The 13,332-nt window shown below is 42.4% G+C and overlaps 1 protein-coding gene across 1 annotated transcript in view; it reads left to right on the top strand.

Annotated features, from left to right (window-relative positions):
• Nucleotides 1–13,332, top strand: part of RNF130 (ring finger protein 130) — a gene marked incomplete at its 5' end in the record, with an annotated part of 175,997 nt that overhangs the window by 139,111 nt on the left and 23,554 nt on the right. Inside the window, one exon of the mRNA XM_007953435.2 lies at nt 1,706–1,777. Within this exon, the coding sequence (XP_007951626.2) occupies nt 1,706–1,777 (72 nt within the window). The remainder of the gene's footprint in view (nt 1–1,705; nt 1,778–13,332) is intronic.

Raw genomic sequence — 13,332 nt, 5'->3', positions numbered from 1 at the left:
GGGCCGACTCCATGGCACATAACAACAACAACAATGAGATTTACAAAACATCACAGAATGGAGGACAATGGCTAGAAGGGCCACATCAAGCAATTCACTGCAACCTGTTAAAGGGATTCTTGGTTGCTTCCTGTTTTTGGCAATTATGAATAAAACTGCTATAAACACTATTTCACATGAACGTAAGTTTTCATTTCATTTGGGAAAATTTCTAGGAGCATGTTTGCTGGATCATATGTTAAGCCTTTGTTTAGCTTTGTAAGCAGTTGCCAGACTGTATTCCAAAGTGACTGCACCATTTTGCATTCCTAACAGCAGTGAATTTTGAAAATTTTTGTTGCTTTACATCCTGGCCAGCATTTGATGTGATCAGGTAAAATCTAATCAGTGTTCTAGATTTAAATCATTCTAATATGTGTATAATGGTTTCTCATTTTAAATAGAAACATATCAATAGGTGAAAAAATATATAAATTGTGGTACATTTATACGGTGTCCCTGGGTGGTGCAAACAGCTAAAATTTTCAATTTACCCTTAAGTTTATCTGTTTTGTCATCAGGATCCTATTGAGTGTCTCTCCATTTTTAACTCCTACCTACTCCTTCAGCCTCAGCTTCTGCCTTTTCTCACAGGTTAGAATCTGGTGCCTGGACAGTCTTGGTTTGCACCTGTTGTTCCAGTGTAATTAGTGATCCTGTTTGCTTCATAAGCCTTCGTCATTTGAACAGGAAATGATATGCTTACCCTAGTTACTAAACTATACTTTCCTTCATACATCTCTGTAGTTTACACCTATTTGTCTTTACTAAGACTTTTCCCTTTTCCACAGTCCTCTTCCTGTCCCTATGCCAGTCCTCATCTCACTCCTTTCCACTCTTTTTCCCAAGTCTTATTAGCTCAGGCATCATTTCCTAACAGCCTTCGCTGACATTCCTCCTCTACCCTTCAGCCTACTTTAGGTTGCCTTCTTTTAGCTGCCACACCACCCTGGATATGCTCTATTGTACAGATGAGATTAAAAGTGTTTACACTGTTTCACAGTTCAGCTGAAAATTGGAACTACACTGCCCTTTTCATCTTCAAGTCCTTGGTGTCTAGTGCAATACCTGGCAGAATATTGGATAAATTCAGCTATGGTGATAACCTAATTTAATCCTCTTAGATATATCAGATTAATTCAGCTTGAAGGTGGTAAATATGCCTTCGTAAGGTCACAAAGTGATCAGTAGTGGCAGAGCTTTCTCCACCCTGTCTCTTCTCCCACACTTGATAATATGATAAGCAATTTAAAGGAGTGTGGGAAGTGTCCTTTAATAAGCAAGAGTTTATGCATCTATAGTGATCATCCTTGGAGCAAAAGTGTAGGAAAGCTGCTAGAACAGTGGTGGTAGCTTTGGAGTGTACAGGAAGTAGATTTTATTAATGCTGTAATATTTCAAATGTTTTTTATAAACTACAAAATGCAACAGTGATTATGACACCTGACTTTTTCATTACATACCTTTTTAATTATTCAACCAGAATACTGAATACTGGGAACAACTGCCAGCTTTTCTAACTTTTTAATTGCTTTTTAAAAATCTTATATGGTATGACATGGAAAATGATAATAGAGAGTTTATGTATAAACTTAATTATATAAAAATAAAGAGCATCATTCACAATCTTACATTTAATGTCTGTTTTTCTTTGCAATTTTTATAGCGTCGTCTTGGAGATGCAGCCAAGAAAGCCATCAGCAAATTGACAACCAGGACAGTAAAAAAGGGTGATAAGGTATAGTAATGAAATAACTTCAACATCTTAGAATAATAAAATGTTTTGGTTTTGGTGGGAGAGAATATACCCTAATCTTCTGTGTTTCGTGTAAAAAAGGGTGATAAGGTATAGTAATGAAATAACTTCAACATCTTAGAATAATAAAATGTTTTGGTTTTGGTGGGAGAGAATATACCCTAATCTTCTGTGTTTCGTTTATTAGATCATTATTTTTCTCCAGTTATGCTACAGATGTTTTGAAGCCCTCCTTATTGTTCTCCAACTTCCCTAGAGTCTTAACACTTTTCATGTTAGCATCTTTGGACTGTGTACAGTTGCCTTAGCTGTGTTTTTCAATAGAGTTTTTTCTGCTAAAACTTAGCATACATTTTACAAGAATTCTAATGGGACAGTTTGTGCATTAAACAGCCAGGAGATGTACATTCTCTTCATATATACCCTGTGATTTTGCTATATCTCCTTTTGTTTTGTTTCTTCACTAGTTAAAAGGAGAACTAAAAACCCACCTCTCATGGGAGTTTTGGTTAACAAAGTGCTCTCTTTATAGTGAGTTTAGCAGTGTGGAAAAAGAGCACTTCACAATTGTCAAAGTTGGACCTGATGGCTTAGGGAGACTGAATCACTGTGGCGGTGACAGAGGCTATAGCTGAGACTTGTAACCAAAATCCCCCCAGTCAAATCCCAAATTACGGTAGAGCCTTGCTCTGTAAGTATGAAGTAGCAATTTAATGTTAAACCCTGCATTTAATATTTTCAAGGTTATCTAGAGTGAAGAAAAATAAAATTACATCTCTAAAGGCATAAAAACAGAACTGTCTCGTGTCCTACCCTCAACTCTAAGATTTTAGCAAAGAGCTCTGAAAGACTTTCAAATGATTTTTTTCACTGCTGTTTTGGACTATAGTCATTTTTATTCCCATTGCCTTGGCACCAACCATGTATAGTTTTCCATGACACAGCTCTAGAAGGTAGATTTTCAATGAAGTTCATTGTGCAATAAGGAGGGAATAAAGTAACAACACTTACAGAAAACACAAATGGCATCAAAACAGCCACACATTAACCCATTAGGAGTAATAACTTACATAGATGCTTTCTTGCTCTCCAAAATTCTTCTCCATCTCTTGCCTGTTCTGGTCACCTTCCAGCTGCCACATTAGTTTGAACTTCCCTGAAGTGTAAACTACCCATCTTATTCTGTCCATCAGGCCAGCACAAAGCAGTCTTTCCTCATTAAAACCAATACAGCTTCCTAGTTTATACCTTCTAAACCTGCCAAGAGTTGTCCACTGAGTTTTGGTCCAAGTGACAGTGACACAGCAAATAGTCTCACCTTTTCTGGCTTAGGTTCAGGCATTGCTCCAGACAGCTCAGATGGTGGTACCCCTCCTTAGCCTTAGGAGAGAGGAAATCAGTTAAATTGAGTGACCTGGCTGACTCTTCCTGTTTGTGAAGACTGGTATTGAGCTGATCCCCATGACTGTTCTCTACCTTAAATCTGTGGCAAAATGCCCAGCTCCCATACTTGGGGTGGGTCTTTGCTGACTGTACTTTGGTACTTGTAGGCCATACAATGAAAGCTACTCAGAGCAGAATGTTGTTGTTATGTGCCGTCGAGTCAGCCCCGACTCATAGCGACCCTTCCTTGGGTTTCCAAGGCAGTATCACTGCGGAAGTAGATTGCCCAACCTTCCTTCCAAGGAGTGGCTGGCTGGTGGGTTTGAACTGTCAGCCTCTGGTTAGCAGTCAGGTGCCTTAGACACTATGCTACCAGAGCTCTTCGGAGCAGAATAGTAATGTTAATAAAATGAGAATGACAGAGTGCCTGAGTGGCAATGGCATTGTGAAAAGAGGACAAAGGAAGAGCCATCTCACCATCCAGGGAACTGGGCCTCCTATTACAACTAATTACACAGCACTCTGCCCAGAAACAATCTCCCATTGGGCCGCATCCAGTGTGATATTTTTCCCAAAGTCCAATCTCTCTTTTCCTTTTTTAGCAGAAAACTTCTCTGGGGGTGGCTTTTGGAAGAGGATCTGTTTGATTATACCCAACAGGCTTCATCCTATGGGCCTCAACCATTCCCAGTATTTCTTCCTGTACAACAGCACCAGCTCCCCTGAATTCTAGCATTCACAGTGATTGAGCTCTTATAATATGGAAAGGGAAGAGAGGGACTCAGTGCCTATTCAGCTGTGGTATCTCTTACACATCATATCTGTAATCCTCGTAACAACCTTCGGAAGTAATAGTATGCCCACGTTATACAAAATACTCAGGCCTCAGAAAAGTTAAGTTACTAAAGGTTATATAACCTTGAGCAGGTGGTGGAATCTGGGTTGGAATTTTTTCTGTATTCTTTTTGCTGGGTGCTAGTTTATCATGTTGTTATTTGCTGTCGAGTCAGACCTGACTCATAGCGACCCCTCCTTGGGTTTCCGAGGCAGTATCACTATGGAAGTAGATTGCCCAACCTTCCTTCCGAGGAATGGCTTGTGGGTTTGAACTACCAGCCTTCTGGTTAGTAGTCAAGTGCCTTAGCCGAGACTTAATGTGAATAATATATGTACAGTAAGAGTAGAATTATTATTTTCTTCCAAAATCTTTGCTAATGCTTTACATTTATTACCACTGGTCTTTTCAGCAACACTAGAAAATAGATGGCAGTACTGTCATTTTGTAGAGGGGAGGCTGAAGTTTAGAGAGATTAAGTAGTACAGTGTTCTCATTTGTGAAGAAGGGATTTTAAGGCTGTGCTAGATGTTTACATCTTATTTAATCCTCTCAACTACCTTTTATAAGGTAGGACTTACTGTCCTTATTGTTATATGAGGAAACTGAGACTCAAAGAGGTTAAATAACTTGCCCAAGTATATGTAGCTTGTATAGGTGGCAGAGCTACTGTTCAACTTGGTTTTAAATCTCCAGGGTCCTTGATGTTCCCTTTTACTACAGGACTCTTCACGGAAGGAAGATGGGGCAATCTACTTCCATAGAGATACTGCCTCAGAAACCCAAGGAGGGGTCGCTATGAGTCAGATCCGACTTGATAGCACTTAACAACAACAGGACTCTTCACAATTTGTATGGAGTGAATATAGGTCAGGGTATCCTATGGCAACTACTGCCTAGGCTTCTTTCTGTCCCTGCCTCCCACTGAAGGGTGCTCACTCCTCCATCCAGAATTCACCCTATGGAAGGTGCTGTTAGATACATTGGCCATGCCAGAGCCGTTGGTCAGCTTGATACCCTCCCTGTGCACTGTATATGTGAGCACTGATTCACAGAGAGCAACAAGATGTGATGTGGTCAGGTCCTAGGCTACACAGGGAGCCAGCCTCAGATGAACTCATGATCTGGTCTAAGGGGAAAGGAGAAACAGACACATACATAGGTAATACTGAAGGTCCAGAATAATGGGGGCCGTTAAAAAGAGCAGATGAAGTGCTGAGGGAAAGAGGTTTTCCAGCTGATACACATAGTGGGGTATCAGAGTAGACTTATAGAGTTTGCATCTGAGTTGGTCCTTAAAGAGTGAGTGACATTTAAGAATGCGATGAGGGAATCTAGAGGAACAACATGGACAAAGGGATAACTACCAGCTCCAAAAATAAGTTGAGGTTAGCAATCCAATTTTGTTTGATAGCAGTAGTTTGACCTAATATCTCCTCTTTAACAACACTAAAATGTATCATCACTGTATTAATGTGTAAAATAAAAAACAAAAACTCACTGCCATCAAGTCAGTTCCTACTCATAGCGACCCCCCGTTGGGTTTCCAAGGTGGTAAATCTTTATGGAAGTGTTGTTATTGTTGTTATGTGCTGTTGAGTCGGACCTGACTCATAGAGACCCCTCCTTGGGTTTCCGAGGCAGTATCACTACGGAAGTAGATTGCCCTATCTTCCTTCCGAGGAGTGGCTGGTAGGTTTGAACCGCCAGCCTTCTGGTTAGCAGTCAAGTGCCTTAGGCACTGTGCCACAAGAACTCCTATTTACATATAGACTTTCTAATTATTCTCTTTTGGCCCTAGATCCTTGTATTCCTTTCCCTGAACCTGTTCTGTCTGTCCTGTGAAAAATATCTTTGTTGTGATCATAATCTTATATCCTCCCAGTATATATCAAACTTCCTTCAGCCTCCACTGTGTAAACTGCCTTTTCCCTAGAGCAGGATTTGGTAAACTTCTGCAAAGGGCAAATAGGAAATATTTTCAGCTTTGCAAGCCATATTGACTCTGTCTCAGCTACTCAACTCTGCTGTTGTGGCACAAAAGCAGCCATTGACTATATGTAAATGAATGAACACAGTTGTGTTCCAATATAACTTTATTTACAAAAACAGACAGTAGGCAGATTTGACCTGCAGGCCATAATTTGCCAATCTCCTGCTGTAGAAATATCCCCTTTCCCCAACAACACTCATTGCCTTTCTCCTTGGTTCCCTTGTTAAACTTTCAGAGCCACTCCCGGATTCTGTCACTGTCTCTCCTCAGAGTTTCCACTTTGGACGTTATAAATGTACTTTTGTATTCCAGAGTCAGTCCTTAGAATTTATAGGTAGTACTCTTTATGGTAAGCAAATTTAGAGTGATTTTTGTAAAACAAAAATAGAAATTCATAATAGAAAAAAAAGTTTACTTCAGAAAATTTCAAACAAACTCTTACATTAAACACATCCTTAGGTTGTAAGCATATTATTTCATTGCAGTAAATGCAGTGTATAGCAGTGTAAAAATGGCAGGCTAAATTGAAAGCCTATTGATTTATAATATCCTGGAAATGAATTACATTTTCTTGGAATTAACATTACATGAACATTGGAACCTGGATGTTCCAAGTGCCTCAAGTCATCCTCACTTTCCACAAGCAAAGTTGTGTCATCAGCGTATTGCAGTCTTGATGCCACATTCTTCATGTAGTCCAGCTTCTCGGATTATTTGCTCAGCATATAGACTGAATAAGTATGGGGAAAGGATACAACCCTGATGTATTCTCTTCTTGATTTTAAATCATGCAGTGTACCCTTGTTCTGTTCAAACGACAGCCTCCTGGTCTATGTACAGGCTCCTCATGAGTACAATTCAGTGTTCTGGAATTCTCTTCTTCTCAGTGTTATCCACAATTTGTTGTGATCCACGCAATCAAATGCCTTTGCATAGTCAATAAAACACAAGTAAAGATCTTTCTGGTATTCTTTGCCTTGAGCCAAGATCCATCTGACAGCAGCTATGATATCCATTGTTCTACATTCTCTTCTAAATCCAGCTTGCATCTCTGGAAGTTCTCTGTCAATATACTGCTACAGCCATTTTTTAATTATCTTCAGTAAGATCCTACTTGCATGCGATATAATGATACCGTTCGATAATTTCCACATTCTGTTGGATCACCTTTCTTTGGAATGGGTACAAATATAGATCTCTTCTAGTCAGTTGGCCAGGTAGCTGTCTTCCAAATCCCTTGGCATAACTGAGTGAGTGCCTCCAGTGGGACATTTGTTTGTTGAAATATCTCAGTAGATATTCCGTCAATTTCTGGAGACTTGTTCTTCCCAATTCCCTCATTGCAGCTTCGACTTCCTCCTTCAGTACCATGGGTTCTTGATCATATGCCACTTCCTGAAATGGATGAAGATCTACTAGTTCTTTTTGGTACAGTGACTCTGTGTATTCTTTCCATCTTCTTTTGATATTTGCTGCATCATTCAATATTTTGCCCATTGAATCTTTCAGTATTTCAACTTGAGGCTTAAATTTTTTCCTCAGTTCTTTCAGCTTGAGAAATGCCGAGCGTGTTCTTCCCTTTTGGTTTTCTAACTCTGAGTTTTTGCACATTTCCTTATAGTAATTGGCTTTGCTCGAGCTGCTCTTTGAAATCTTCAGTTCAGTCCTTTCATCTTGTCATTTCTTCCATTTGCTTTAGCTACTTTCCACTCAAGGACAAGTTTCAGAGTGTCTTTTGTCAACCATTTTGGTCTTCTCTTCTTTTCTCATCTTTCTAGTGATCTCTTGCTTTCTTCATGTATGGTGTTCTTGATGTCATCCCACAATTCTTCTGGTTTTCAGTCATTCGTGTTCAATGCATCAAATCGATTCTTAGTCTCTAAATTCAGGAGTGATATATTCAAGATCATATTTTGGCTCTCATGGATTTGTTTTATTGCCTTTAACTTCAAGTTGAACTTGTATATGAGCAGTTGATGGTATGTTCCACAGTCGGCTCCTGGCCTTGTTTTGGCTGAAGATATTGAGCTTTTCCATTGCCCCTTGCCACAGATGTAGTCAATCTGATTCCTGTGTGTTCCATCTGGCAAAGTCCACGTGTAGAGCCACCGTTTGTGTTGTCAAAAAATATTTCGACAAGTATTTGCAATTAATAAGTCATTGGTCTTACAAAATTCTACCATGCATTTTCCAGAATCACTGCTGTCACAAAGGCTAAATTTTCCAACTACTGGTGATTCTTCTTTTGTTTCCAACTTTTGCATTCCAGTCACCAGTGATATTTAACACATCCTGATTGCATGTTCAGTCAATTTCAGACTGCAGAAGTTGATAAAAATCTTCAATTTCCTCCTCTTAGGCTTTGGTGGTTGGTGTATAAGTTTGAATAATACTCATATTAACTGGTCTTCCTTGTAGGCATATGGATATTATCCTATCACCGGCAGAATTGTACTTCAGGACAGATTTTTTTTTTTTTTTTTTTTTTTAATTGTGATTTGGGTGAAGATTTACCGAGCAAATTCACTTTCCATACTGCAGTTCACATATACTTTGTCTCATGTCATTGACCACAGTTTACCACAATGCAACAGCTCCCCTCCCATTTCCTCCCCATAGTTACCTCTTCCCAGTGTCCATCCCTCCATACACTCCTGCCCCCTGAGCTGTCTCCCCGTGCATAAGCAGCCCTTTTTTCTTCCATGATTGTTCTCTCCAAGGAGTGTATCCACCTGAGGTAAACATTGAACTCATATGCCTGTCTTTTGTTTGGCTGGAAACCACAGGTGTGGGTTCAATTCCAAACCTGAAGGGCAGCTAGGGGCCATAGTCTCAGTGGTTCCACCAGGTTCTATCGTACCAGCAAACCTGATCCCCACCTTTTTTTTTTTTTCCAAATGATTTTGAGTTTTGTTCCACATTGTTCTCCCTCTCTATCAAGGATCTCCTACATAGATCCCCTTCCAAGTGGATGATAGTGCTAGCCGGGTAACATCTAGTTCTTCTGGTCTCAGCTGTATAGGCTGCAGATCGGATGGTGTACCAGTCACTAGGACTGTTTCCACGAATTTTTGTTTTCTTCATTCTTCTTTGCTCTGGACAAGGAGAGACCCATCATTGGATCTAGATGGCAGCTTGCTAGCTTTTAAGATCCCAGTTGCTACTCACCAAAGTAGGAGGTGGAACAATGTTTTGTATAGTATGTTATGCCAATTGAGATTGATGTCCCCTGAGGTCCCAAGCCCTCAGGTTCAACTGCTCGGTCCCTCTGGGTAGCTGGCTGTGACCAAGCAGTGACCACAGCCTTGCCCCTTGTCATCTCTACTATACACCTTTTGGGACAGATCTTGAAACATCCTTTGTGGTGATGAATGCCTTGTCATTCCCGGAATAGTAGATCATATGGTTGTCTGATTCAAAATGGCCAAAACCAATCCATTTCAGCTCACTAATGCCTAGGATATTAATCTTTATGCATTCCATTTCATTTTTTACAACTTCCAATTTTCCTAGATTCATACTTTGTATATTCCATGGTCCAATTATTAATGGATGTTGGCAGCTGTTTCTCCTCAGTTTGAGTCATGCCACATCAGCAAATAGAGGTTTCAAAAATTTTACCTTATCCATATCAGTAAGGCTGGTTTTACTCCGATGATGCAGCTCTTTCCCCATCATATTTTGAGAGCCTTCTTACCTCAGTGGCTTATCCTCCTGCTCTGTATTGGACAGTGTTTCCAGGCTATTCATAAAGTTGTGCAGCAATTTATCAGACAGTGTTTCTCTGCTATTCATAAGGTTTTCCTTGGCCAATTCTTTGAGAAGTAGATGGCCTCTTCCTTCTTTCTAGTCTGTCTCAGTCTGTAAGCCACTCTGAAACCTGTGTACCATGTGTACCCCACTGGGTTTGAAATACTGGTGGCACAGCCTCAAGGCAACCAACAAAAACAAATTTGTTTCCCTTAGCTGTTTGAAACCTCTCCAACCTTCCCTTACTTAGATCCCTGCTGCTGCCTCCTTGCTCTGTCCCTCCTCTTCCCCCCCCCGACGGCGTTTTCTCTCCTTTCCTCTGTTTTCCCACCTGCCACTTGTGAGGTGTGGCCTGGGTTCCCTCCCCTTACCTGGATCCCTGCTGCTGCCACCTCACTCTCTCCTGGTCCTCCTGGCCTTTTTTTCTCCTTTCCCCCACTTTCCTGCCTTCCCTCTTGTGGGGCGTAGCCTGGGTTCCCTCTCCTTAGCTAAATCCCTGCCACTGACTCCTCGTTCTGTCCCTGTCCCCCTGGCCTTTTTGTCTCCTTTCCTCCGCTTTCCTGCCTTGCCGCTTGTGGGGCATGGCCTGGGTTCCCTCCCCTTACCTGGGTCCCTGCCACTGACTCCTCGCTCTGTCCCTGTCCCCCTGGCCTTTTTCTCTCCTTTCCCCCACTTTCCTGCCTTCCCTCTTGTGGGGCGTGGCCTGGGTTCCCTCCCTGCCACTGACTCCTTGCTCTGTCCCTGTCCCCCTGGCCTTTTGTCTCCTTTCCCCCACTTTCCCGCCTTTTCACTTGTGGGGCACAACCTGGGTTCCCTTCCCTCACCTGGATCCCTGCAGCTGACTCTTCACTCTATCCCAGTCCCCCTGACCTTTTTCTCTCCTTTCCCCCACTTTCCCACCTTATCACTTGTGGGGCACAACCTGGGTTCCCTTCCCTTATCTGGATTCCTGCCACTGACTCCTCACTCGGTCCCAGTTCCCCTGGCCTTTTTCTTTCCTTTCATGTGCTTTCCCGCCTTGCCGCTTAGGGGCATGACCTAGGTTCCCTCTCCTTACCTGGATCCCTGCTGCTGACTCCTCTGGGAACATGGTAAGACCAGTAGCTTCCATGAATACAGGCCCATAACCACACTTTGCTGTGAAGTGAGTCCCTTGATCTGAAGCAGTGCTGTGTGGAATACCATGATGGTGGATAAGGCATTCTGTAAGTCCCCAGATGGTAGTTTGGGCAGAAGCATTGTGTGCAGAGAAGGTGAATCCATATTCAGAATAATTATCTATTCCAGTAAGAACAAAATACTGTCCTTTCCATGATGGAAGTGGTCCAATGTAGTCAGCCTGCCACCACGTTGCTGGCTGATCACCCTGAGGAATGGTTCCATATCGTGGACTCAGTGTTGGTCTCTGCTGCAGATTGGGCACTCAGCAGTAGCGGTAGCCAAATCAGCTTTGGTAAGTGGTGGAAGTCCATGTTGCTGAGCCCATGCATAACCTGCATCCCTGCCACCATGGCCACTTTGTTCATGAGCCCATTGAGCAATGACAGGAATAGCTGGGGGGGGAAAAGGATGACTGGTTTCCACTGAACGTGTCATCCTATCCACCTGATTATAAAGTCCTCCTCTACCGAGGTCACCTTCTGGTGGGGATTCACATGAGACACAAATATCTTCACTCCTTTGGCCCATTCAGAGAGATCTATCCACATACCTCTTCCCCATACATCCTTGTCACCAGTCTTCCAATCATTCTCCTTCCGAGTCCCAGATCATCTGGCCAAGCCATTAGCCACAGCCCATGAATCCTTATACAGTCGTACATCTGGCCATTGCTTGTTTCCTTGCAAAGTGAACAGCCATAAGCACGGCTCAAAGTTCTGCCCATTGGGAGGATTTCTCTTCACCACTGTCCTTCAGGGAAGTCCCAGAAAGGGGCTGCAGTGCTGCTACTATCCATTTTCAAGTGGTGCCTGCATGTAGTGCAGAACCATCTGTAAACCAGGTATTAGTTTTCTCTTCCTCAGTCAGTTGATCATAAGGTACTCCCCATGAGGCCATAGGTACAGACTGGGAGACGGAAGGTAACGTGACTGGAGTGGAGACCATGGGCATTTGGGTCACTTCCTCATGCAACTTACTTGTGCCTTCAGGTCTTGCTCAAGTCTGATCTCTGATATACCACTTCCATTTAATGATGAAGTGCTGCTGTGCTCGTCCAACTTTATGACTCTGGGGGTCAGACAACACCCAGTTCTTGATGGGCAGCTCAGGCCTCATGGTTACTTGGTGGCTCATGGTTAGGCGTTCAGTGTCTACTAAAGTCCAGTTACAAGCCAAAAGCTGTTTTTCAAAAGGAGAGTACTTATCTGCAGAAGATGGCTGGGCTTTGGTCCAAAATCCCAAGGGTCTGTTTTGCGATTGACCAATAGGGACCTGCCAAAGACTCCAAACAGCATCTCTTATCTACTACAGACCCTTCAAAGCACCATTGGATCAGCCGGATCTTATGGCCCAAGTGGCAGAGCAGCTGGCATGGCAGCCTGAACCTGTTTCAGAGCCTTCTATTATTCTGGGCCCTCTCAAAGCTAGCAGCTTTCCAAGTCACTTGATAAATAGGCCAAAGCAACACACCCAAATGCCTCCAAAAGACAGTGTGCCTCCTTTTTAGTTGTGGGGGAAGCCAGATATGATAACTTATCCTTCACTTTAGTAGGAATATCTCAATATGCCCCACACAATTGGACCCCTAGAAATTTCACTGAGGTGAGAAGGTGCCTGAATTTTTGTTGAGTAATTTCCCTGTAGCACGCATATGTCTCACCAATAAGTCTAGAGTCATCGATACTTGTTCCTTACTAGGCCCAATCAGCATAATGTCATCAATATAATGGACCAGTGTGATGTCTTGTGGAAGGGAAAGGCCATCAAGATCCCTATGGACTAAATTATGTCATAGTGCTGGGGAGTTGATAAACCCCTGAGGAAGCACTGTGACAGTATATTATTGGCCTTGCTAGCTGAAGGCAAGCTGCTTCTGATGGTCCTTTGAAATTGGTATTGAGAAAAAGCATTGGCCAGATCAATGGCTGCATACCAAGTGCCAGGAGATGTACTAATTTGCTCAAGCAGTGAAACCACATAAGGAATAGCAGCTGCAATTGGAGTCACCACCTGATTAAGTTTACGATAGTCTACTGTAATTTTCCAAGATCCATCTGTTTTTCACATAGGCCAAATAGGTGAATTAAATGGGGATGTGATGAGAATCACCACCCCTGTATCCTTCAAGTCCTTGATTATGGCAGTAATCTCTGCAACCTCTCCAGGGACGCAGTATTGCTTTTGGTTTACTATTTTTGTAGGTAGAGGCAGTTCTAATGGCTTCCACTTGGGTTCTCCTACCATAATAGCCCTTACTCCACATGTCAGGGACCCAATGTGGGAATTCTTCCAATTGCTCAGTGTATCTATTCCAATTATGCATTCTGGAACTGGGAAAATCACTACAGGATGGATTTGGGGACCCACTGTGAGACACACCTTAGCTAAGACTCCATCAATAACTTGACCTCCATA

This window comes from Orycteropus afer, unplaced genomic scaffold (genome assembly GCF_000298275.1).
Source record: "Orycteropus afer afer isolate SDZICR_OR568_19922 unplaced genomic scaffold, OryAfe1.0 scaffold00393, whole genome shotgun sequence".
Classification (NCBI taxonomy): domain Eukaryota; kingdom Metazoa; phylum Chordata; class Mammalia; order Tubulidentata; family Orycteropodidae; genus Orycteropus; species Orycteropus afer.
Note: the sequence above shows the minus strand (reverse complement) of the source record. Positions and strands in the feature narration are given on the sequence as shown.